Raw genomic sequence first — 25,212 nt, 5'->3', positions numbered from 1 at the left:
TAAAATTTCCAGAAGACAACATGAAATAAAATAAACTATTAGATTAGATAAAGAATTCTTACATATGAAAGCAGGACATAATGCATGAAAGAAAAATTATGCTTAGTCAAAGTGAAATATTTTTCTATTGAAAGGTTAACAAGGGCTGATACTGTGACTCAATGGGTTAAGCTGCTGTCTGTGGTGCCAGAGCCCATATCAGAGCCCTGATTAAAACCCCAGCTGCTCCACTTGCAATCTTTCTCCCTGCTAATGTGCCTGGGAAGGCAGAAGGTGATGGTACAAGTACTTGGGGCCCTGTCACCCATGTGGGAGAGCCACATGGAGTTCTAGGCTCCTGACTTGGCCTGGCCCAGTTGTGGCCATTTGGGTACTGAACCAATGGATAGATTTCTTTCTCTCTGTCTCTCCCTCTCTATCTGTCACTCTGCCTTTCAAATAAATAAAAAATAAATCTTTTAAAAAATAAAAGATAAGAAAACCATTAAGAAATGAAAACATGCTATAGACTGGGAGAAAATATTTTCAAATCACATATTGACAAATTACTTGTGTTGAGAATAATAAGGTAAATAACTCAGTTAAAAACGGGCTAAGGATCTGAATGAATACTTTCCAGAGAAAATACACAAAAATTCAATAATAATGTGAAAATATGTTCAGCCTGATTGATCATTAATAAAATGTGGAGGAAAGCCACAATGAGATACTACTTCATACCCACTAGGATGGCTCTAATATAAAAAACAGACAATAACAAGTGTTGGTAAAGATGTAGAGAAACTGGAACACTTACTGGTTGGGAAAGGAAAACGATGTAACATCTTTGAAAAACAGTTTGATGGTTTCTTAATATTTTAAACATACATATAACATAAACCAGTAATATAATCCCCAGATATTCACCTAAGATAAATCAAGACATATGCCCACTTAAGAATCTGTACATAAATGTTCATAGCAATATTATTAACAATAGTGAAAATATGGAAACAATCTAAGTATCTACCAAAAGATGAATGGCTTATTATAATGTGTCATTCCCACACAATGGTATGTTATTCATCCATAAAAGAAATGAAGATGAACCTTGAAAACATGCTAAGAGAAGGAAGTCAGGAATAAAAGCCCATACATTGTATGATTCCATTTATACTAAGTGAATAGAATAGGAAAATCTGTTGATAAAGAAAGTGTTTAGAGATGGAAAGGGTTTGAATAAGGAGATTGGAGGGTGATATCTAAAGGATTCAAATTTTATTTTTGGAGTGATGAAAAATTCTAAAATTGTTGTGATGAATGCAGAACTCTATGAATATACTAAAAGTCATGGGATTTTTATCCATAAAATGGGTGAATTGTTTAAAAAGTTGGGGGGGGGTACTGGTGATGGCACCACAGGCTGAGCTGGTGGTGGAGCAGCAGGTTGAGCCACCACTTACAATACTGGCATCCCATATGAGCACCAGTTCAAGTCTTGTCTGTTCTGCTTCCTATCTAGCTCCCTTGTTATGGTGCCTGAGAAAGCAGTGGAATATGGCCCCCAAGTACTTGTGCCCCTGCTACCCACATGGGGAACCTGGATGGAGTTCTTGGCTTCTGGCTTCAACTTGGCCCATCCCTGGTCATTGCAGCCATTTTGGGAATGAACCAGTGGATGGAAGATTTCCATCTCTTTCTGTTTCTCGACCATCTCTATCACTATGGCTTTAAAACAAACAAATAAATAAATAAGACTTTTTTAAAAGATAGATTGTATGATATGGAGATTATATCTCTATAAATCCATTTTAAAAACTGGTATTAGAAACAGTGCTTTCTCTGCTACTGTTAATGGATGAAAATAATGAGACTCTTTAATCAACACACAATTATTCTTAGGCATTTAAATTTAAGTGAAAAGTGATCCCTGTTAAATATAAGAGTGGGAATAAGAGAGGTAGGAGATGTACAGTTTGGGACATGCTCACTCTTGGACTTAACCCTAACGGTAGAGCTAGAAATGTGCCAGGGGATTCCAAATCAATCCCATCATAGTGGCATGCACCAATGCCATCTCACTAGTCAAAGTGATAAGTTTCAGTTCATAACTGATCATAATGATAGGATTAAGTGTCAAAAGGATCACATAAACAAGACTAATGTGTCATAATAATAACTGATAGAATTAAAAAGGAGAGAACAATCCAACATGGGAAGTGAGATACACAGCAGACTCATAGAATGGCAGATGTCCTAAACAGCACTCTGGCCTCAGAATCAGCCCCCCCCCCCTTTTTTTTGACAGGCATAGTGGACAGTGAGAGAGAGAGACAGAGAGAAAGGTCTTCCTTTTGCCGTTGGTTCACCCTCCAATGGCCGCCGCGGCTGGTGTGCTGCGGCTGGCGCACCGCGCTGATCCGAAGGCAGGAGCCAGGAGCGTCTCCCGGTCTCCCATGGGGTGCAGGGCCCAAGCACTTGGGCCATCCTCAACTACACTCCCGGGCCATAGCAGAGAGCTGGCCTGGAAGGGGGGCAACCGGGACAGAATCTGGCGCCCCGACTGGGACTAGAACCTGGTGTGCCAGCGCCGCTAGGTGGAGGATTATCCTATTGAGCCGCGGTCCTGGCCAGAATCAGCCCTTAAGGCATTCAGATCTGCCTAAAAAGCCCATGAGAGTTTCACAGACATGGAAAGCCAAGACACTGTCGCAAAAAAAAAAATGACCTATATGAAAGATCTCTATGAGTGAGATCTCAGAGGAAAAAACAGGCCATCAAAGAAGGAGGTACCTTTCTCTGAAGGGAGGAGAGAACTTCCACTTCGACTATGGCCTTGTCTAAATAAGATCAGAGTTTGTGAACTCAAGAGGCTTCCATAGCCTTGTCAGCTCATGACAAGAGCCTCAGGTGATTACTGACATCATAAATAAGAGTGTCAATTGTTAAATCAACAATGGGAGTCACTGTGCACCTACTCCCCATGTAGAATCTCTGTCCTTAATGTGTTGTACTATGCGAATTAATGGTAAAACTACTACTCAAACAGTATTCTATATTTTGTGTGTCTGTGTGGATGCAGTCTGTTGAAATCTTTACTTACTGCGTACTAAGTTGATCTTCTGTATATAAAGATAATTGAAAATGAATCTTGATAAAGAATGGGATAGGAGATGGAGTGGGAGATGGGATGGTTGTGGGTGGGAGAGTTTATGGGGGGAAAAGCCACTATAGTCCAAAAGTTGTACATTAGAATTTTATATTTATTAAATAAAAGTTGAAAAAAAGAAAATAATGAGAAAGATTAAAATAAATAACTACAAATGAGAGCGAAGCTCCTCAAACAATTGGTGGTGGAACAGTCTGTATCTCTGGGTAGATCAGTCCGAATTTGATGAAATTTTCAGTGATTTCAAGAAATAGTGTGCACATAGCTCTAATTGCTAACCACCCCCAGCAGCACCAATCATTGTCCCTCATTGAAAATAGCACCATTGTGGTTGGAATGCCTTGATAATAGAGAAGTCAAATGTTTGTCACTGCTTAGTGTCTCTCTGTTTAGTGAGTCCTCTGCCTTCTCCTCATACAATCCACATTGGAAAGAAGCAAATTCATAGAATGGCAGATGTCCTAAACAGCACTCTGGCCTCAGAATCAGCCCTTAAGGCATTTGGATCTGGCTGAAGAGCCCATGAGAGTATTTTAGGCATGGAAAGCCAAGACACTCTGGGAAAAAAAAAAAAAAAAACCTAAATGAAAGATCTCTGCGAGTGAGATCCCAGTGCAAATAACGGGCCATCAAAGAAGGAGGTACCTTTCTCTGAAGGGAGGAGAGAACTTCCACTTTGACTACGACCTTGTCTAAATATGATCAGAGTTGGTGAACTCAAAAGGCTTCCATAGCCGTGGCAACTCATGACAAGAGCCTTGTGTGATTACTGACGCCATAAACAAGAGTGTCAATTGTTAAGTCAACAACAGGAGTCACTGTGCACTTACTCCTCATATAGAATCTCTGTCCTTAATGTGTTGTCCCATGTGAATTAATGCTATAACTAGTACTCAAACAGTATTTTACACTTTATGTTCTGTGTGGGTGCAAACTGATGAAATCTCTACTTAATATATACCAAATTGATCTTCTGTATATAAAGAGAATTGAAAATGAATCTTGATGTGAATGGAATCGGAGAGGGAGCAGGAGATGGGAGGGGTGTGGGTGCGAGGGAAGTTATGGGGGGAGGAAGCCATTGTAATCATAAACTGTACTTTGGAAAATTATATTTACTAAATAAAAGTTTAAAAAAAACAACACTTGAGAATAACTGTGTATTGATTACAGTATCTTTTATAAAGTGATCACTGTTAAATATAAGAGTGGGAATAAGAGAGGGAAGAGATGTGCGATTCGGGACATGCTCAAGCTGACTTACCTCAAACGGTAGAGTTAGAAACATACCAGGGGATTCTAATTCAATCCCATCAAGGTGGCATGTACCAATGCCATCTCACTAGTGCCGCTGATCAATTTCTGTTCACAATTGAGCATAATGATAGGACTAAGAGCCAAAGGGAGCACATAAACAAGACTAGTACTAGCTGATAGAATCAAAAAGGGAGAGAACGATCCAACATGGGAAGTGAGATACACAGCAGACTCATAGAATGGCAGATGTCCTAAACAGCACTCTGGCCTCAGAATCAGCCCTTAAGGCATGTGGATCTGGCTGAAAAGCCCATGAGAGTATTACAGGCATGGAAAGCCAAAACACTCTGGAAAAAAAAAACAAAACACCAAAACCTAAATGAAATATCTCTGTGAGTGAGATCCCAGTGAAAAGAACAGGTCATAAAAGAAGGAGGTACCTTTCTCTGAAGGAAGGACAAAACTTCCACTCTGAGTACGCCCTTGCCTAAATATGATCAGAGTTGGTGAACTCAAAAGGCTTCCATAGCCTTGGCAACTCATGACAAGAGCCTAGGGTGATTACTGATGCCATAAACAAGAGTGTCAATTTGTTAAGTCAACAACAGGAGTCACTGTGCACTTACTCCTCATGTAGGATCTCTGTCCTTAATGTGCTGTACATTGTGATTTAATGCTATAACTAGTACTCAAACAGTATTTTTCACTTTGTGTTTCTATGTGCGTGCAAAATGTTGAAATCTTTACTTAATATATGCTAAACTGATCTTCTGTATATAAAGATAACTGAAAATGTATCTTGATGTGAATGGAAGGGGGGAGGGATCGGGAAAGGGGAGGGCTGTGGGTGGGAGGGAAGTTATGGGGGGGAAGCCATTGTAATCCATAAGCTGTATTTTGGAAATTTATATTCATTAAATAAAAGTTAAAAAAATAAAAAATTAAAAAAAAAAAAACAAAAAAATCAAAATTACACGTTTGAGCATATTCTTTGACCATGTCATCACGAGCAGAAACAAATATCTGAATATAAGAATTCTGAAAATATCATTTAGGAATCATCCTAGAAAACCACCAAGGTAAGACTGTATCATGTTGACCATCTTTGGAGTATAGACATGTTAGAGTACATTGAGAGGAGTAGTAACTTGGTAGGAAAAACAACGTCTAGACAGGACCAACACTGTAAGATGAATGTTTTGTTACACTGGGGCTAAAGGTACTCTTAATGGTCATATATTAATGCCTCCTACTGAACAAAAGCCCATAAAAGAGAAGTGATCAGGCCAATATCACATGGCCAATGGAGAGCAGAGTGAAGACTAGAATTCAGGTCTCTGAAATCACAATATAAGGCTCTTTTCATTTGCTAAATATTAAACAGTGATAGACTAGTCAGTATGGGAGGCTGGAACACTAAGCTGAAACTTTTGGTTTAAATGATCGAGTTCCCCCTCTACCACTGCCCAGAGCCAGGAGTGGCTCATCAGTAATGAAACTCTAGGAGTATAAATTACTGGAGACATAGCTGATTTCTAGGCTACACTTAGTCTTTTCTTTCCAGAAGGGCAGTTTGATCATCTCCAGCTCAAGTTCCCTCTTAATGTGCAAAATCTATCACCGCACACATGGGGAGGTAGTTTACAAAGTGTCACCTTTCACAGAGCCCAGCCTGGATTTCCACTTTTGCTCTTTTCCACTTCATGTTTAAGCCAATCCTCCCCAAGCCTGTCTCCAAGAATTTGTGGGAGGATGGGTAAGGGAAGTTTTGGTAATACAAGCATCACCTTTCCAGCTTTGATTTTCTCACGTGAAGATCAATGATAACTGATCTTCCATTTGGGGAATAATTTATGGCCACGTGGCCTTTTCTATTGAGCTCAACTTTGACTGACAGGATAATAACAGTAGAAGGAGGAGAGAGGTTAGGAAAGTTGGAGGCCAGGGGAGTGTAAGTAAGACCAGATGCAACTAGAGGAAGCAGTGATAACAGGGGAGGAAAAGCTGGCAAAGAAATGACACATACACCTTGAGAAGTGCACTCAATGTTTCCAAGGTTAAATCCAACCATCTTCCTGTGTTTCCTGCAATTGCCTTTGTGCTCATAGTACCCAGTTATTTTTTATGGCAAGGGGGAAGGTTTTCCTAGAATACTCAGCAGCAGTTCTAGCATCCTTTGTGCTCTTATCTTCATCTTTTGCTTCTGTTCTAGTTTCCAGGGTGACTTTGGAATTGGCTTAAAACTTTCCCCTGTTATTCTGAGACTTACCAGAAAAGTACAGATAAAACATAAAATAAGTTCACCTAATTGAAAACGGACCTAACAAATTAACACAAGTACTGAAGTTCATAGTAGGTCATAGACATGTATCTTGAGACAACAGTGAATCTTTTCTTGTACAGATCCTCAGTATGGACAAAACTAAACCCAGGGATGCCAATCAGTGTGCCATGAAAAGAGTAGTATGAGAACCAGATGCACCCCTATGTATGATGCCAAACAGCTGGAAGTCTATTATTAAAGCTTTGCAACTCTAACAGAAGCATCATACTTTCTGCTTTATGGAATTGATTTTCAGACCAGACTATGTATCTATTGAACCATTATTATCAGTGAACCAGTAATTTGGGTTCCAGTTTTTATATACCCATGACCTTTATGCATGAAGGTCAATGTATGGCTTAATTATGAAAATTAATTATTAGATAATTTTGGCAACATACCACAATCATGCCAGAAGCCAAGGAATCAAAAGAATAACTGCCTGAGACTACATCATCATCTAACTTTCTATCAGATACTCCTTGATATCCCAGAAATAGTTTCTGCCCCTGGGAATAGTCAGGGCCTTACCAACTACTCCTTATTCCATTTACAACTTTTTTCTGGTGTGAGGTATCAATACACATATATTTGTACTGTGATATTTAGTTTTACTATCTACATAGACCACAGCTATCTCACAGACAAGAGGTCAGGATACCAGTCTTCTATACTAGCAAAACATAAGTCCTACCTGGATCAAGGACTCCAAAAAAGTACATCTAAACAAAATGAAAACAGAAGGAAATGAGAGCCACATTTATAACTGCTAGTCTATCAGTTTGAGCTAAATGGTACACATAAGAGTAGAAGTGACAATAAATTTAATATAATCAAATGGGCTCTTTTCGCTGATCATTATTTAAATGGAGGGGAGAAAACAACTTCACTTGATTTATTTGGGATCCAGTAAGGACATACACTGAAATAAAGTAATGGCCTTGGTTTCATGAGTAAAATGTTGCACAACAAACAGCTTTGACCATACTTTTGTCCTTTCCAGTTTACTGCTTGATGCCACTTGCAGCCAAAGACAGGCACTAGACTCTCATCCAAGCAAGTCCAAACCATTGCAACACATGTTCCTTTAGCCTCCAGAGAGGAAGATCATATTCATAAGTATTAAGAATACCCACTAATAATCAAAGTGACTGACAGGTGGTAACATTAGAACTGTCCTCACTAGTATTGGGAAATGGGCTGGGATCCAAAATTTTGCATTTGACCCCAATTTTCAAGCACCTCTTTTGTGATTAGTAGGTTTGTCCACACATCCTCAAATTTTGTTATTTAATATCCTTACTATGATGATACAACAATGTTTAATTTGTGGGTTACCCCATGAATACTACTAATATTACCATTAATTTTTGCATAGTTAGTTCCTAATCATTCAGTATCTTCTATAAATAGCATTTCCCAGTGTGCTTGCTCTTTCTCCCATTCTCTGTATATATGAGGTATCTTCAAAAAAGTTTATGGAAAATGCACATTACACAAACTGTGAATGGATTTCAAATTTTTTTGCACCAAACTGAACATTTAATTCTATATTTCCACAAACTTTTTGAAATACTATTGTATGTGTGGTTCATTAAAAAGTGCTTGTGGTTAAATAAGATTGGGACATTCTGAATTTCATTAAACAGATGTCCTTGCTCTAGGACTTCTCAGAACATTTAATGTGCCAATGAACACTATGGATCTCTAGGAAAGGCATAAAATATGCAGCATTTCACAATCTTATTTGATTATGCAACATTTTTTTTCTTAAGAACTTCAGGTTTTACACCAATGAGGCCAGCTCTCCTCACAATACACTTGCTTTAAATGTCATTACTCAGTGATTTCCAATGAAAGTACCTGATAGAAGCTGCCCAGGTGGAACATCCAGTACTTTGAAAGTCCTTTGATCTCTTCTGATAGGCCTAAGAACAGCATCTTGGGCACTGAAGCAAGACCTCTCAGAACATTTACCTGAGCCATATGAACATCCCTTCATGTTAATTCATTTAATCAGCAAACATTTATAAAGAATCCGCAATGTACCAAAGCTGAGCATAAATTAAAAAAAATAGGACTACTTTTACTCTGCCTGGTGGAGATAGTTGTCTTCAAAGATAAAATGATGTTTAAACTAATTAATTAAACTAACATTTAAAGAGAGATATTTTAAAGAGAGGGAACTGCATATATACAGGTATAGATGCCTTAAATGGTGTTGTTCTGTTCCATTGAGCAATACTCTATAATATTTCTGTACATATACAACATGTCCTTTGGTAGCATTTAATAATATATTTTACAAAAGATGGAACTGACACTTAAAGGACTTGGAGAGTTGTGCTACTGTCAAATTTTATTATAGGATGAAAATATACTCATCACTGAAGTAGAGATCATTTACCCAAAAGGTGGAGGTGTCCCTTTATATAGAGAATGACTTCAAAAATCTCATGCAGCTTTGCATCAGCTTTTTGTTTTATTTTTCCATGAATTTTTGAAGCCCTCTCATATTATCAGGAGCAATCACAGAATGCCAAAGTGTGTTATATCACCACAAAACATTAGAAATTCATGCTGAGAGTGATGAAGGTCATAGCTGTTAAGATGATGCTTGGGATGCCTACATCCTATATTAGAATGTCAGGGTTTGAGTCTCAGTTCTGCTGTCAATTTCAGTTTCTTGCTAAGGTGTACCTTGGGAGCCAGCAGGTGATGATTCAAGCAGTTGGGTTCCTGAAACCCACATGGGAGATCTGGATTGAGTTCCTTGTTCCCAGCAGGCATTTGGGGAGTAAATGTGGAGTTTCTTTCACTCTCTCTCTCTCTCGCTCTCTCAAATAAAATAAAATAAAATAATGTTTTAAAGAGGGTCAGTGTTGTGGCATAGAGGGTAAAACCACTACCTGCAATGCCAGCATCCCATATGAGTGTCAATTCAAGTTTTAGTTGCTCCACTTTTGATCCAACTCCCTGCTAATGTGCCTGGGAACGCAGGACAAGATGGCCCAAGTACTTGGGCCCCTGCCACCCACGTGGGAGACCTGAAAGGAATTCCTGTCTCCTGGCTTTGCCCAGGGCTGTGGCCATTTGTGGAGTGAACTAGCAGATGGAAGATGAATTATATGAATATATATATATATGCCTTAATTTACAGAATGCTTTTATATATATATTGATGCTCATGAGAATCCTATGCACATGGGGAGGGAAGGTGTGACCAGTGCCTTTGTTCAGAGGAGTGTGAGGTTTAGGGTGGTTGAGTAATTAGCTCAATGTCACATAATAAAGGACAATTAGAAAGCAGGGGAACGTGTTTAGCCTAGCAGCTAAGATGCCAGTACAGGTGTCTTCATCCCACATCAGAGTAACTGAGTTTGAGTTCTGAATCCAGCTCCTGATTCCAGCTTCTTGCTAATGCAGACCTTGGGAGAGAGTGGTGATGGCACAAGTAATTGGCTTCTGGCCACTCACATTAGAGACCTGGATTGAGTTCCAACCTCAACACTGATTGTTGTATGCATTTGGGGAATGAAATAGAGGATGAGTGATAACTAACTAACTTACTTTCCTCTCTCTCTCTCTCTCTCTCTCTCTCTCCCCCTGCCTCTACCCCTACCTCTACCTCTACCTATCTCTATTTCATCAGATTCCCAGTTTTAAATTCTTAATATGTATTTTTCCTGTGTTACTGATGGTATAGAGAAGACATATCTAAACTAGGGGAAGTCTTTCCTTATAAATTATAGCTGTTGAAAAATGGAATAGGCTGTCTTATGAAATGGTTGCAGCACATATCTCTGCCTTAGGTGAGAGATCAAATATATTTGCAATCCACTGATTGCAAAATTTTAGATCTTATTTCTCCAAGGTGAGTTTTCAGCAGTTAAGCTTGTTCTAGGCAGCTCCTTTTTATTATATACTTGGTACTCAGAAAAGACATTTGTAGAGAGCTGCTTGGGAGTTGAAACTCTACCCAACATCACAGGTAAACCCATTGCATTGGTAAAGCAAATACAAATCAGGTATAAACAGTGTCTTCTGGGACTTCTCAGGTCCAAAAAACAATGAGAAACAGAAGTCACAAATTTATCAAAATCCACAAGTACATAGTATATGATTGAGTTTCCCATGAAACTTAAATCTTAGATCACACATTATGGAGGAGGCTCAGTTCTGCATTAGTACACCCATCAGTCCTTTTGATGTATAGAATACCTGCTTTTTTAGAATCTATATAGTTGTCTAATCACCAAAGGAATTTCAAGAGGTAGACTGAATGAACTGATAATAGCCCACACTTGTCTTTTCTGAAGGAGGACCAGGATTCTCTTTAGAGCCAACAGAATCAGACACTGTTCCAATTCCCTTGGAACATGGTTTGACATATATTTACAGCTATCTATGCTCAAGAGAATGATGCATCTGTCTGATGGAGACGCCTGGTTGCATTCTTTCCCAGATATTAATATAGGTGGTACTTTAGTAGCATAACCAATGACATGAAGAACCTGATTTGGAGGAGAACAGATGGCAGCATCTTTCTTAGGCTAATTTTAGGATTCTGAAATAGTCTCTTTCTCACACAAACCATCAGTGAAACCAAATTAAGACAGCTATGTCACATGGAAAAGGGGGAGAGAAAAAGCATGATTTAATGTAAGGCAAAGACAATGAACCAGAGACTTCAGTGCTTCCACTGTATCTGACTGCTTTCATAGCCATGAAGGTCACTTCAACTGCTTTTCCTCATAATAGACACTGAACGCCAATGTGAAGGTATCTAAAAGATGAGTGGACAAATTTCACTTTCATCGACAAGTACTAAACAATAATAGTTATGTCATGTAACAGCTAAATCCATATTCATAAGAATCTGTAGGTATAGGTCTAATACATTTTTTTCTTAGCAGATAAGGAAGCTGAATCTAAGTGACCATTGTACTTGGTAATTCAGAAGCAGATTTGAATTTCAAAGCCACAGATTCCTGGTCTACTGCTTTGCCTCTGAAAAGACCTTTCCTCCAGATGAGATATATAATATCAGGGAAAGATGATAAGATGTGGAGGAAGAGTCCCTCAGCTAAACATTATATCTTAGGTATAAAGCAGTCATCCAAAGATTAAGAAAAAAATGAGAAAAGTACTTTGAAAAGACACTTACCTGTTTCCCATCCAGAGTGTAGAGTTTTTTGACAACCCCAGTTTCTAGTTTGATGGCTTCAGTGATATCAGTGAGGACTTGCTCAAAAGAATGAGCTGTCTTCTTGTTCAGAAGCACACGTACAGCCTTCCGAGGCTTCACCCCACTGCGGATAATGGTCACCAGCTTGGGGCGCACAAAGTCTTTGTTTTCCCTGGCTTGGGCACTGTTGCTGCTTGCCAGGGACTGAGGGGCTTTCATATTGGCAGATGTCTTCACATTGACAGACCAGTTGGGATTGACATTCTTGGTGTACTCCACCTTTTTAAAGAAGTTGTCTGAGGAACAGACATAGCTTTCCCCTAAGGGAAGAAATCAGTGGTAAGGTGATTAGTTTAATGTTATATTATATTATATATATATGTGTGTGTGTGTATGTATGTGTGTGTGTGTATATATATATGCTATTCTAATCAAATGAATACCTACTAACATTGCAGTATGATTTTTCAAGAAATGGTGGTAATAACCAACCTTAAGTACAGTTCCTAAGTGAGTTCTCTAACAACTTGGCTCATTCAAACTCAAGAGTAAGTCATCAGCAAAACTTCCTTCCAAATAGCAGCACAAATGGTTCAAGAACCTTGTGAAGCTAAGGGTTCTAAGGATAATGAACATTCGTGAATTTAGTCTAACAAGTGAGGTTTTTAAGCTTGACGCTGTTTCATTGGAATAAATATTTTTGTTATTTTTTAGGATTTTTTTTAACTTTTAGGACATCACTGGAAAGTTTTTAACATCATATTTCTTAGTGATCCTGTCCTGGTTTTGGAGTCATATTCCCAATTTTCATAATTAATACATATTCTAAATTGAAGTGAGTCAATCAACCTTCCACGTTGGGCATACAGTACATACTTGGCAAGAAGCTAGATCATCCGTTGCACACAGAATATGGCCAATCATTGGAATATGGAAATGTGAAACATATGTGTGTCTGTTGAATGTATATGGGTGTGGAAAATGTGTCCTATACTGCTCATCCCATATCCAGGTGGAAAAACTGTCTCAGTAACAGCCTGTACATATACACAAAGATACATACAGCATGCACACGTCATTCCTTGTGTTTGCAAGTCCAGCTCTTGCTTGAAAAATACTCTTCTGAGCCGGCGCCGTGGCTCAATAGGCTAATCCTCCACCTTGCGGCGCCGGCACACCGGGTTCTAGTCCCGGTTGGGGCGCCGGATTCTGTCCCGGTTGCCCCTCTTCCAGGCCAGCTCTCTGCTATGGCCAGGGAGTGCAGTGGAGGATGGCCCAGGTGCTTGGGCCCTGCACCCCATGGGAGACCAGGAAAAGCACCTGGCTCCTGGCTCCTGCCAGGATCAGCGCGGTGCGCCGGCTGCAGCGGCGGCCATTGGAGGGTGAACCAACGGCAAAGGAAGACCTTTCTCTCTGTCTCTCTCTCTCACTGTCCACTCTGCCTGTCAAAAAAAAAAAAAAAAAAAAAAAAAAAAAAAGAAAAAGAAAAATACTCTTCTGCATTTCTGCCACCCACCCTTTATCTTTCCATCCTTCCAAATACTGCATTCTAGACCTGTGTACTCAGGGTCATATTCACCAGTGCTCAGCCTTGGCTGCCACAAGTAATGAGATGGAGATGTGCAGCTTGATTTATGGATTTAAAGGATCTACCGTTATTTTCACATTTACCTTTGGCTAGAGGAACTAATACAGTAGAAGAAATGCAGGGGCTAGAGGCAAGAGGAGGGGATTAGACACCTGGGACTGGAAGCTGGGGAATATAGGAAGAGAGGTAGGCACAGCCTTGGGGAGAGATTATTGGAAAAGGTTGAATTTGTTGAGTAAAACATATTAGCCCCAAGGTAAACAGAAGTTCATCTAGAGGTTGAGTAGCAGAAGCAGTGTGATTTCATTAGTCTTAAGCCATCAGTAATAACCCTAAATAAATAAATAAACTCTTGCCAGTGCAAGGGAAGCATTTAACACAATTATAGCCTGATGGCTCTTCTGCTTTTAGTCTCAGCAGGAGAACTACATGGAGACATTCAGAAACACCAGGCTGTTGATTTTCTCCCTTTGCAAATACTGATTGCTTTGCTGTATGTAGCACGAAATCCTTTAAGTCACGTTAATTAATAAATTTCTCGTTAGTGCTAAGAAAAGTTTCAGTTAGAATCTCTAGGGTCCCTTTGAGAGTATTTACATATGTGTGTAGGGGGGTGGTAAGAGGTATCCAACATATGCAAAGTGGCACCTGAAGCTACCTTTGGTCCCAGAAGCCACTAGCATTCTTCTATCTTGACACGGGTTCAAGGGATACATTCACAGGCAGCCTCTGCCACTTGTTTTATATATATATATATATATATATATATATATATATATATACATCCATCCATGATGAGTTAAAGACTCCAGTCAAGAGAAACACTAATTTTTCTAGCTCCCTTGTTGGTTAACCCAACCTAGTGCAAGTGATTACATGGCTGGAGTCATTAACTCGTGACTTAAAAGGATGAAGGAACCCCTTTGGTTTTTTCCATACATTCACAACCATTATTCTCCACACTCTATAAATGGCCTATTGCCTTAGCATTTTACCAGATTCATGGGCACGTCCACAGAGGTCACTGCTGTTGAGTCAGATGTTTTCCATAACTTGTCACGTACTTTAAAATGCTGTCAGACAACTGGTGGTGTGGAAATGTATGAGGCTATATATTTATGATTTTACTCATCCACAGTCTCCTCTAGAGAGTCAGCTGTGTTGCTCTATTAGGACTCTGGGCTTTTTTTTTTACTCCCAACTCTTAAACCTCTTAAGCCTCTGAACTCTGAGCATGATTAACCACCCCCAGATGAAAATGAACATGATGGAAGAGAGTTATAGTATCATATGGCATCCAAGAACTTTCCAGAGGGCCCAGCCCTCTGCCAAATCTAGTTAAGCACCTTCTGCCAGCACATTTTAGTCACTATGCCCTCCTTTGGGCCTGAATTTGGAGTAATGGAAAAAGAGCACCTGATGTGATGTCAGTCAGAATGGAGTTCCCAAATAGTTGTGTGCCCTTGAGCAAGTTATCTAAACTTCCTTGACTACAGTTTCTTGTCTATAAAGTGGGGCTGATTGCAATATCTACCTTGTAAGGTTGTTGTGGAACACAAAGCAAATGATAGATAGAAAGTGTTGAACGCAGAGCCTAGAACATAATAAGCACCTGTTAAATTCCAGCTATTATTATTCTGAAGCCCCTAATCTGCAGGAATAGAGAAGAGAACAAGAAGGAAAGAGCAAAGAGGGAGAAGAGGGAAAAAAGCTGAAAGAAAGGAAATTAAAAGAGGAGAAACTGAAGGAAAAGAAAAAACAGCAAGGTCAGCTGTCTAAGAATTGGGCTGTGATGGTGACATTCCTTGAGCACAATGGTCTCATTCCCCAAAGATAAGTTGTTCTGTTGCTCAAGAGATGGCTTCCAGTTGCTGCAAATGCCAAATGTATCTCTATGGCTAGCAACCAGCAAAACTATTGCTATCAAAGCTGATGCTTGTTGAGGGCAGCACATGTATCATTGTTAAGAGCAATAAGTTGGGAATCACAGACCTGGAATCAAATCCTAGCCAGGAACTTCTAAGCTCTGTGATCATGGGCAAATAACTTAATCTCTCTGAGTCTCAGATTTTCCAACTATAAATTGAAGGCATTATGTGAAGTGACAGTTATGCCTCTGCTGGGTCTTAAAGGTAAGAATAAATTTTCTTCTGTTTTTCATATCAGATAGGCTTTAGGAAACAAAGCTGTTATAGCAATTAAATGTTAAATAAGTGGGTGCCCACCACCACAAACTCTGTTTCTGCTCCTGGAAAGACACTTTGCCAGACTAAAGCTTCCTTGTTCTGATCTTGAGAACATTTCAGATGTCTACTGCCAGAGCTTTATGCTTCCTGCATGTTCAGCTGCCTGGCGTTTGGCACTGGATGAGGTGTGTTGCACCTTTGCACAGCTGGTGCCCCATCTTGCCACAGTTTTCAGAGGTCACTTCCCCCTACAGGGAGTTAGAAGGAAAGTGGTTTTGGAGCCAAGCAAGGTGACAATTTGCTGGTATTGACAATCTGCTTGAGGGTGAGAGAGTAAGGAAATGAAGTCATGGAAGTATAGCTGAAAGAGTAGGAGTGGAAGGAGCTGTGGGCTTAAGGTGATCTAATGTCTACTTCCCATCCCTTTCAATGGGGCTCCATTTTCAAACACAGTAAATATATTTATATATTCTCAGTGCAAAAGCACTTCTGCCTAGACTGCTGCTGCTCCTCCAGGGTTTCTTAACTCAAGAAAAAAATGTTAAATGATACTTTATTGTATTATCACACCAATTAACAATGCTTTCCTCCAAGGAATTTATACATGCTTGTCTTTAACAATAAATTAGTGAGAAGCTTATTTCATGTCATTGGAGAAAATGAGCTATGGCAAACAAACTGAGTCATAGCTAGTTTTACCATACAGCTCAGATTTTCTGAGACTGTCCAAATTAAATATTTTGATCCATGTTCAGCATAATAATGTATCAACTTGCCTCAGTTTAGGTTCAGAAAAGATGGTTGGTCATAAATGATATCAATAAAATTGATCTGGGTTCACACATAGAAGAAAGGAGGAAAGGATTGGACAGGTTAAAAGGGGAGGAAGAAAGATTCAATAATGAAAAGTAAAGGAAAGACCAGACAAAAGGAACAACGACTAGTGCATTATATTCACCAAACTACTGAGGATATAGATAATGAGGGCCACATCCAATATGGCTTTACTAAGACCCTTGGTGAACCCAAGGAGCCTTGGAAAGCTGATATCAATAATCTGACTTTGGTCCAAAATGCTCTTTAATACTTTCATTACATAGCAGCAGACAGTAGCCTGGAGGCAATAGACAAAGGGTACCACGAGGCCAGAGTGATTATTAACCAATTGCTTTTTAGCTCATTTAATTTCAGGTAAAATGTTTAATAATGTGGCCATTTGGAAACTGTGTGTTCTATGATCCATTACTCCTCTAAGATCTACAAAGCCAAAAAAAAAAAAAAAAGGATTTCTATATTCCTAGTTAACTACTGCCACTCCAGTTATTGGAGGGGACTATCAGAACACTTACTTTAATATGTTCATATCATAGTGCTCATAAGAATCACCTGTGGAGATTTGTAAAAATAAAAATTCTAGGTATTCTGAGTCAATAAGTCTGGTGTGGTTCAGGAATCTACATTTTTCAAAGCTCTGAAAGATTTTTGAAAGTGAGCCTGATTTGTAAACCACTAGATATTACAACCCTTCACTCATCATTGTTGCCATTATTATTTTTGTTATTATTTTACAACATTAACAAAAGTAGTACTCTGTGATTATAGTTTTACCTGTCAATGGGTTTCCATATGTATTATCTAATTTTATTCTCACAACCTCCCTAATGGATAGAGAAGGCATGTGTCACTAGTCTCATTTTACAGTTAAAAATATTACTCACAAGAGATATGCAATGTAGTCTGTACATACAATGGGATATTATTCCTCAATAAAAAGGAATATAGTATCAATGTATGGTACAATATGGAGAAACCTTGAAAAATTATTGTAAATGAATGAATTATAAAAGATCATGTACTGTACTATTGAATTTATAGGAAATGTCCAAAATAGGCAAATCTATAGAGACATAATATAGATTAATAGCTGTCTACAACTGGAAAGGTTGAAGAATATGGGCAGTGACAGCTGATTGGTACAGAGTTTCTTCTTGATGAGATGAAAATGATCTACAGTGAGATTATGGCCAAGGTTGTATCACTGGATAATTTGCTAAGAAGATGGAATTGTACATTTAAATGAGAGAATTTTATGGAATACAAATTGTGCCTCAATAAAGTTTTTTTTAAAAAAAAGAACAGTTATTTTAAAAAGAGAGAACATTAGTCACATTGATAAGGCCAAACCTATGATCATCTAGCTAACATATATAAACTAGAATGACTCAAATAATAATAGTTATCCTTTGTTGACTGCTATTGTGTGTCAGACAGAATAATTAGCACTTCATATCCATTGTCTCATTTAATTCTCAAAATGATAGTTCCTGCTTTAGAAATAAAAAAAAAAAAACAAAACTGAGGCTCCAGGAATCTAAATGGTTTCTTAAAAATCACACAGGGTAGCAGCTGGCAGATCTTGGATTTGAACCAAATCTGATTCCAAAGACTCATTTTTCAATCATAATTGTCTGCCTCTAAAACTAGAACTGAACACCCCAGATTTTTTCCTTGGGTATATTTCCTAGCTTTTTCAATTTGAAGCCAGGAAACAATGCATATGAATTTTTTTTTTCATTTTCGATTCTCTTTATATACAGAAGATCATTTTAGCACACATTAAGTAAAGATTTCAACAGTTTGCTCCCACACAGAAACACAAAGTGAAAAATACTGTTTGAGTACTAGTTATAGCATTAAATCTCAATGTACAGCACACTAAGGACAGAGATCCTACATGAGGAGTAAGTGCACAGTGACTCCTGTTGTTGACTTAACAAATTGACACTCTTGTTTATGGCATCAGTAATCACCCTAGGCTCTTGTCATGAGCTGCCAAGGCTATGGAAGCCCCCTGAGTTCACTGACTCTGATCATATTTAGACAAGGCCATGGTCAAAGTGGAAGTTCTCTCCTCCCTTCAGAGAAAGGTACCTCCTTCTTTGATGACCTGGTATTTCCACTGGGATCTCACTCGCGGAGATCTTTCATTTAGGTTTTTTTTTTTTCCCAGAGTGTCTTGGCTTTCCATGCCTGAAATACTCTCAGGGGCTTTTCAGCCAGATCCTCATGCCTTAAGGGCTGATTCTGAGGCCAGAGTGCTGTTTAGGACATCTGCCATTCTATGAGTCTGCTGTGTATCTCACTTCCCATGTTGGATTGTTCTCTCCCTTTTTGATTCTATCAGCTAGTATTTGCAGACACTAGTCTTGTTTATGTGATCCCTTTGGCTCTTAGTCTTATCATTATGCTCAATTGTGAACAGAAATTGATCACTGGGACTAGTGAGATGGCATTGGTACATGCCACCTTGATGGGATTGAATTGGAATCCCCTGGTATGTTTCTAACTCTACCGTTTGAGGTAAGTCAGCTTGAGCATGTCCTGAACTGCACATCTCTTCCCTCTCTTATTCCCACACTTATATTTAACAGCGATCACTTTTCAGTTAAGTTTCAGCACTTAAGAGTAATTGTGTATTGATTACAGTATTCAACCAAAAGTATTAAGTAGAACAAACAAAAATACTAAGAGGGATAACATATTAAGTTGCTCATCAACAGTCAGTGTATATGAAAAATTTTATCCTTTCATTCAGTATCTTCCAGAGGTGAACAGTGAAGGGACTTCTGTCCTCCATCTCCAGACAAGTAGCTCTAGATGACAAAATATGAGAGGAAAGGGCCCATTTTTTTCATCTTCCATATCCCAGTACCCTTTCCTGTTTGGCTCTGTAGTTGTGGGGAAACTGACCACATTTCTCAACACTATCCCAGATGGCCCTGAATTTCCTTGACTGAGTCAACAGTACTCAGGAATGGAAAGGTATTAAGGGTCTACTGTAAGTTATTGTGGTAATGACATATGAGCAGAGGTAACTGGGCCCTATTCACAATGCACATAGTCCAAGAATTCATCAGAATGTACCACTGCACCCAAGTGGTAGATGTGGTAGATGTGGTAGATGAAAAGACTCTAAGCTCAAAAGACCCAAAGTGACTCAAGGGAAAAGAAAATCTCAGTCTTTTCAAAATTATATTTAATACTTATCCATACTGGGTTGAGATTATCACCACCCCTTTTCCAACACACACACACACACACACACACAGAGTCACACACAATCTAGGGAGAAAATCAATGTTAAAAAATAGATTCTGCGAAAATGAATCTTGATGTGAATGGAAGGGGAGAGGGAGTGGGAAAGGGGAGGGTTGCGGGTGGGAGGGACGTTATGGGGGGGAAGCCATTGTAATCCATAAGCTGTACTTTGGAAATTTATATTCATTAAATAAAAGTTAAAAAACTAGATTCTGGGCAAAATCTGTACATAACACCTCTCTTACATATAAGAATATTATAATCATTGACATATAATGTCATTTGTTTCAGAATTCTGTCTTAGCATCTATTATGGTCTTTAGAAAATCACAGCTAGCGAAAATGAGGACGAGGCCGGCGCCATGGCTCACTAGGCTAATCCTCTGCCTGTGGCACCAGCACACCAGGTTCTAGTCCCAGTTGGGGTGCCGTATTCTGTCCCGGTTGCTCCTCTTCCAGTCCAGCTCTCTGCTGTAGCCTGGGAAGGCAGTGGAGGATGGCCCAAGTGCTTGGGCTCTGCTCCTGCATAGGAGACCAGGAGGAAGCACCTGGCTCCTGGCTTTGGATAGGCGCAGTACTCCGGCTATAGCGGCCATTTCGGGGGTGAAACAACGGAAGGAAGACCTTTCTCTCTGTCTTTCTCTTTCACTGTCTAACTCTGCCTGTCAAAAAAAAAAAAAAAAGACAGAAAGAAAGAAAAAAAGAAAAGAAAATGAGGACATACTGGGTGATTCAAGGGGTTTTGTTTGCAAAAGTTATTATAGAGAAACCCATCATATTTAACTGAGATATGCATTTTACAGTGACAAAAGACACTCAACTTATCGATTAGTCTGTTGGACAGCTCCCTCAACCTAGCTTCAAACCCTTTAAGCCTTCAAGTTTGTCCTCAATCTCCTTTATTTTGAGATATGCACTAGGATGGCCAATCCTTTTATGGTCTTCCTGTTCATCCAGCACATCATCAAATAATTTAAGTTTCCTCAGCATTGCTTTTCAAGGTCAGTAATGTAAAAAAACAAGTCTGGATTTGAACCTTGAGATTAACATGGAGCAGCTATATTGATGCTGTCTTATAAGCAAATGGCCCCATTCAATCAGCCTGACTACTTGAGAGACTTGGGGTCTTGTACAAGGGAAGCCCTCATGCTCCTTTGTCTATGAGCACAAGAATCTTAGAGTACTCCCAAAGCAAGTCATGTGATGTGCTGTTTCTTCTTCCTTGTTGATCATTTCATACTATGGTTTCAATGGAGATCTCCTTGTTTTAATGTCACCTGTGTTCTGAGAATGGAGAGAGTGAAGCCTGTGGGCTGGATAATGAGGGATGGGTTGGAGGAGAAAGATTTTCTTTCTTTCTTTTTTTTATAGCATCATTCTTTGAGGCTGTTCTTTAAAGCACTGCATCAAGTAAAATTGATCACATGTGTTATAACCACCAATTTAAAAGCAGTACTATGGAAGCATGCTCAATATAATCAGTTTGACAATATAGAATATTAAGAATCTGATTCAAGATATATTTTCTAAATGACCACAAAGAAGACCTTGCAGCTGAGCAAGTTTTGGTAAGAGCTAGGATTTCCCTAATTTTGGGGTGGAACACAGGGCATCAGGATTTTCAGCAAGTCTGGTCAGCAAATTCAGTTGCAATACCAAATTCTAAAGAACGTTTCAAGGGAGTTAGGTACAGTGAGTCAGTCCCTATTCTAACAGGAATAATCTTTATTAAAATACCAGGCATACCTACAGCTTTCTTTGGCATTTCTCCCAATGACCTCAGCCTTAGGGACACACCCGGAAGAAGGCTTTTTAGAAGCAACAGCTGAGCAGTACCCACTTACCTAAAAGTATAATCCTCTGTGAATATGTCCAGGAAGTACTGCTTTTAGGATGCAGATTTCCAATGAGTTGCAATTCCCAAATAATTTCTCAGCAGTTCAAAGGAAATTTGGGCATAATATTTTCTCTGTTAACCCATACAAATGTCTTCCTCATTATACCCATGATTGCTTCATAATCTGCCTTGACAATGCTACTCAGAGTTAATTGTGAACCATATGCAGCATAAGCACCACAATTCACATTTTCCTTTGTAAACCCTGGCAGATAAGCACAAAGCCTTATCCCCACCATCCAGACATCAACCTCAGCAGAGACCAAAGGCCATGAAGGGTGATGGCTAATGGCTCTATTGATGCCTATAAAATCAGAAGTCTGAGCAACAGCCTGATGCATTAACAACTACATTTCCTAATTTCTTTCCATGAAATCTAAGAATGGAACCATAACAAATGAGAGCACCTCCCACCAAAAGCCAGCACCCACTACTTGAATTACCTTCCTCCAATTCATCCATGCTTCCAATCTTCCTGGATCCATCAATGGTGTAAATGTAACGCACTCCCTGAGGCAGGTTGATGTTGTCAGACAGAGATCGAGTCAGATCAGCTAGCAAGGCGTCGAAGCTGCGGAAACGGTCAGAGGACACAGCGTACACAATCCCCTTGAAGTAGCGGTCCCCATTGCGGTAGAAACGTACCTTCTTGGCTTTTTTCTCATTGCTCAGTGCCTGCAAGGTTCTGGTTCGGTAGAAGCTACAGTGGGCGCTGTGAGTGGGGCTAGGCAGCCCGTTCATCCTTGAACCTCTCATGTTCCTAGATGCCTTATCTCTTTCATCAAAATGTCCAAAATCAAGTTCCATATTTCAGTGGAACCTCAGAAACCTGAGTGTTGGAGAAAGGGGTAGGGGTAAAGAGAGGCAAAGAAAAGGGGTCAAGGAGGGAAAAAAAGAGAAAGAGATTCAAATATTAGCCAGATCCAGGTCTGCAATCTGCTGCCTGTGAAAAGAACTGGTTGAAGAAAGCCCGTGACCCATCTGCTGCTTGCCCTGACCTGCAGGAATATTGATCTTAATAGAGAAGAAGGAGGGGCGGGGCAGGGGTGCTGGTGGGTGTGGGGGTTGGGAGTAAGAGATAGAGAGGGAGGCACTTTGGGCACGGTTCCAAACACAGGAGAGGGAGGGATCCTGAAATAGCGTAAAATCTTGAGACTACTGACAGTGGCTCCTATCATATTGTAACTTCGGGCTAAATACATTAAAACTGGCATCTGTTTCCTCACACATGCCCACATGACTAACAGTTGTAAATGAATCCATAGCTTGACAAAATTCCCCCTCAGAGAACAGAAGGAGCTAGCCAAGGTTAGCATCTCCAGCTTTGGAAGGGGTCTTTGCATCTCAGCACAATGACTATGAAGGGGAGTCTTTTAATTTTATTCCAAACCCTCTTTCTTACTCTAATGTGCGCATCCCCTCCCCCCCAGAACAAACTGGGATTCTCTTTTAAAGGGACAGCCTCCAGGGACTAGCCAGTGTCTTTGTGCTATTCATCAAACCCTTTCCCCCACCAAGCTGGTGCAGAGCTCTGACATGCACAAGAAATAAGATGAGAAAACGGTTTAGAAAAGGCAGTCATTTAACAAGTTATTAGCTCTGCTTTCCCTTGATACCATTTAGTCACAAAATCCTGTTTGTGTTTTTTTTTTTTTTCCCCAGGTGCTTCATCCCCTCCCTTCAGATGCAGCAACACCTCTTAATGAAATAATAATCTAATTGTTTCAAGATTTCCAAATGAGTCCCTGGAACAGCATATGGGACCTTTAGAAGCAAGCACACCTTTCATTGTTCTGGGTTTCTACACTAAATGAAGGGGCATTTTTGGTTTCACAGCAGGCAATTCACCCCCAACTTGTCTATTGCCCAGGTGATTTAGCTACAGAAAAAAAAAGAGGGATATCTGTCAGGCTTTGCTTTTTCCTTTCTGCAGAAGCCCCCCACCAAACCTCAAAAGACAAAAATGCAATGAAAACACCCAGCCAAATACAACCAAAGCCCCAAACGCCAGCAAAGGTAGTGACATAGGAATCAAACTATTAGCATGCATCTCACAGATAGGCATAAAAGGACTCACAAAGCAAGTAGGGCTCAGCTGCTGCACACTGCCACATGGAGGTATTTGCAAGGGACCCGGAGGACAAGAGATAAAGGGAGACTGGTGCCTAGTGGGATTGCCACGCTAGACGCCCCCCTCCCTTTTTCCAATGTCACCGTGACCTATGCTGAGCTCAGCATTGTCTCTGTCAGACAACCTGCAGTGGTAAGACCCCACCTCCTCAACACGAGCAGCAAGCATTTCCCAGCCTGCCAGTAACGCTTTGCTTTGCTTTACCATCAGAGATATTATTCTAAATTAACAGCAAAGTGAAAACAAAGGAACATGAAACTTACTTTCCAAAGGAAAATCCCAGGTAGAGCTTTAAGGGGAAAAATCCGACAGAATAAAGCAAAAAGGAGAGGAGGAGAAAGAGAGAGAAAGAGAAAGGGACAGAGAGCACGCTTTGCCTTGTGCTCTTGTGCTTTTCCCGTTTGACATCTGTTACATTCTGCTTGAAAATAACTGGAAAGCCCCACTCACCGGTTTTCTGCTGGTTGGGTGGAGATGCTGAGAGAAAGAAAACCAATCTCTCTATGCCTTTGTTGTCTGAGCTCCAAGCAAGAAATTCCTGCCAGGGTGGATAGATGCCTTCTAGGTCCTAGTGCCTTGTCCAGCTTCTCCCCTGTAACTCAGGCTTAGTGAATCCCCCCAACCTCCTATGATTAATTACATTCTTTTTTCTCAATTCACAGGCTGCATTAACAGCTAAGTTCCATTTATAACCAACAGGAAATTGCAGGGTAGCAAAAAGGTTGCACAGGCAAATTCACTATGCTCTAATGAGCAATGTGCTAGCCCTTTCTTTTAGAAAATTGGCAATTTCTCTTAGCCAAAACCTTGACCTAATCTGCCTGGAAGCCAGGCTCAACCCACCAAACCAGGCTTCTTAAAATTGTAGCTCTCTCCTTTTTTACGCTCTTGAAATAAAATAATCAAATCTGTGAATTTTGAGGCATTTTAATTCATGCATCCAACAACTGGTCATTTTTCAAATGAGGTAAGTGGAGTAGACTAAGAGGGAGTAGGAAAGAGTCCATACAAGAGAAATTAGTTCCAGAATTTCATGGAAGATAGATTTGAAAAGGATCCCTAAAGACTTTTAGGCAACTATAACAATTTGGTTAATGAAATCTGTGTTTTTTACCTTTAAACGTTTGAGAGTTTAGAGACCTGTGCTGTGACCTAGTAAGTAAAGCCACCACGTGCAGCATCAGCACCCCATATAGGCACCGGTTTGTCATAGCTGCTCTCTTCTGATCCAGCTCTCTCTTATGGCCTGGGAAAGCAGCAGAAGATGGCCCAAATTCTGGGGTCCCTGTACCCACGTGGGAGACCTGGAAGAAATTCTTGGCTCCTGGACTTGGCCTGGTCCAGCCCTGGCCATTGCAGCTATTTGGGGAGTGAACCAGCAGATGAAAGCGCTCTC

The 25,212-nt window shown here is 39.9% G+C and overlaps 1 protein-coding gene across 6 annotated transcripts in view; it reads right to left on the bottom strand.

Annotated features, from left to right (window-relative positions):
• Window positions 1–24,785, bottom strand: part of DCX (doublecortin) — a 133,095-nt gene extending 108,310 nt beyond the window's left edge. Inside the window, exons 1-3 of one of the 6 annotated variants that reach the window (XM_017349815.4) lie at window positions 24,267–24,785; window positions 22,129–22,514; window positions 11,896–12,236 (exon numbers count right to left, since the gene is read on the bottom strand). In XM_017349815.4, coding sequence (XP_017205304.1) covers window positions 11,896–12,236; window positions 22,129–22,492 — 705 coding nt within the window. In that variant the 5' untranslated portion in view covers window positions 22,493–22,514; window positions 24,267–24,785. Of the gene's footprint in view, window positions 1–11,895; window positions 12,237–22,128; window positions 22,515–23,762; window positions 23,900–24,079; window positions 24,237–24,266 lie in introns of those variants that run through there. The other 5 variants (XM_017349813.4, XM_051827263.3, XM_089324125.1 and 2 more) reach the window with 5 other exon arrangements.
• Window positions 24,786–25,212: the final 427 nt, after the last annotated feature.

The sequence above is a fragment of the Oryctolagus cuniculus genome, chromosome X (genome assembly GCF_051225735.1).
Source record: "Oryctolagus cuniculus isolate XC-2025 breed Fujian yellow rabbit chromosome X, ASM5122573v1, whole genome shotgun sequence".
Taxonomy (NCBI): Eukaryota; Metazoa; Chordata; class Mammalia; order Lagomorpha; family Leporidae; genus Oryctolagus; species Oryctolagus cuniculus.
The sequence above is the reverse complement of the archived record's forward strand: the minus strand, read 5'-3'. Positions and strand labels throughout refer to the sequence as shown.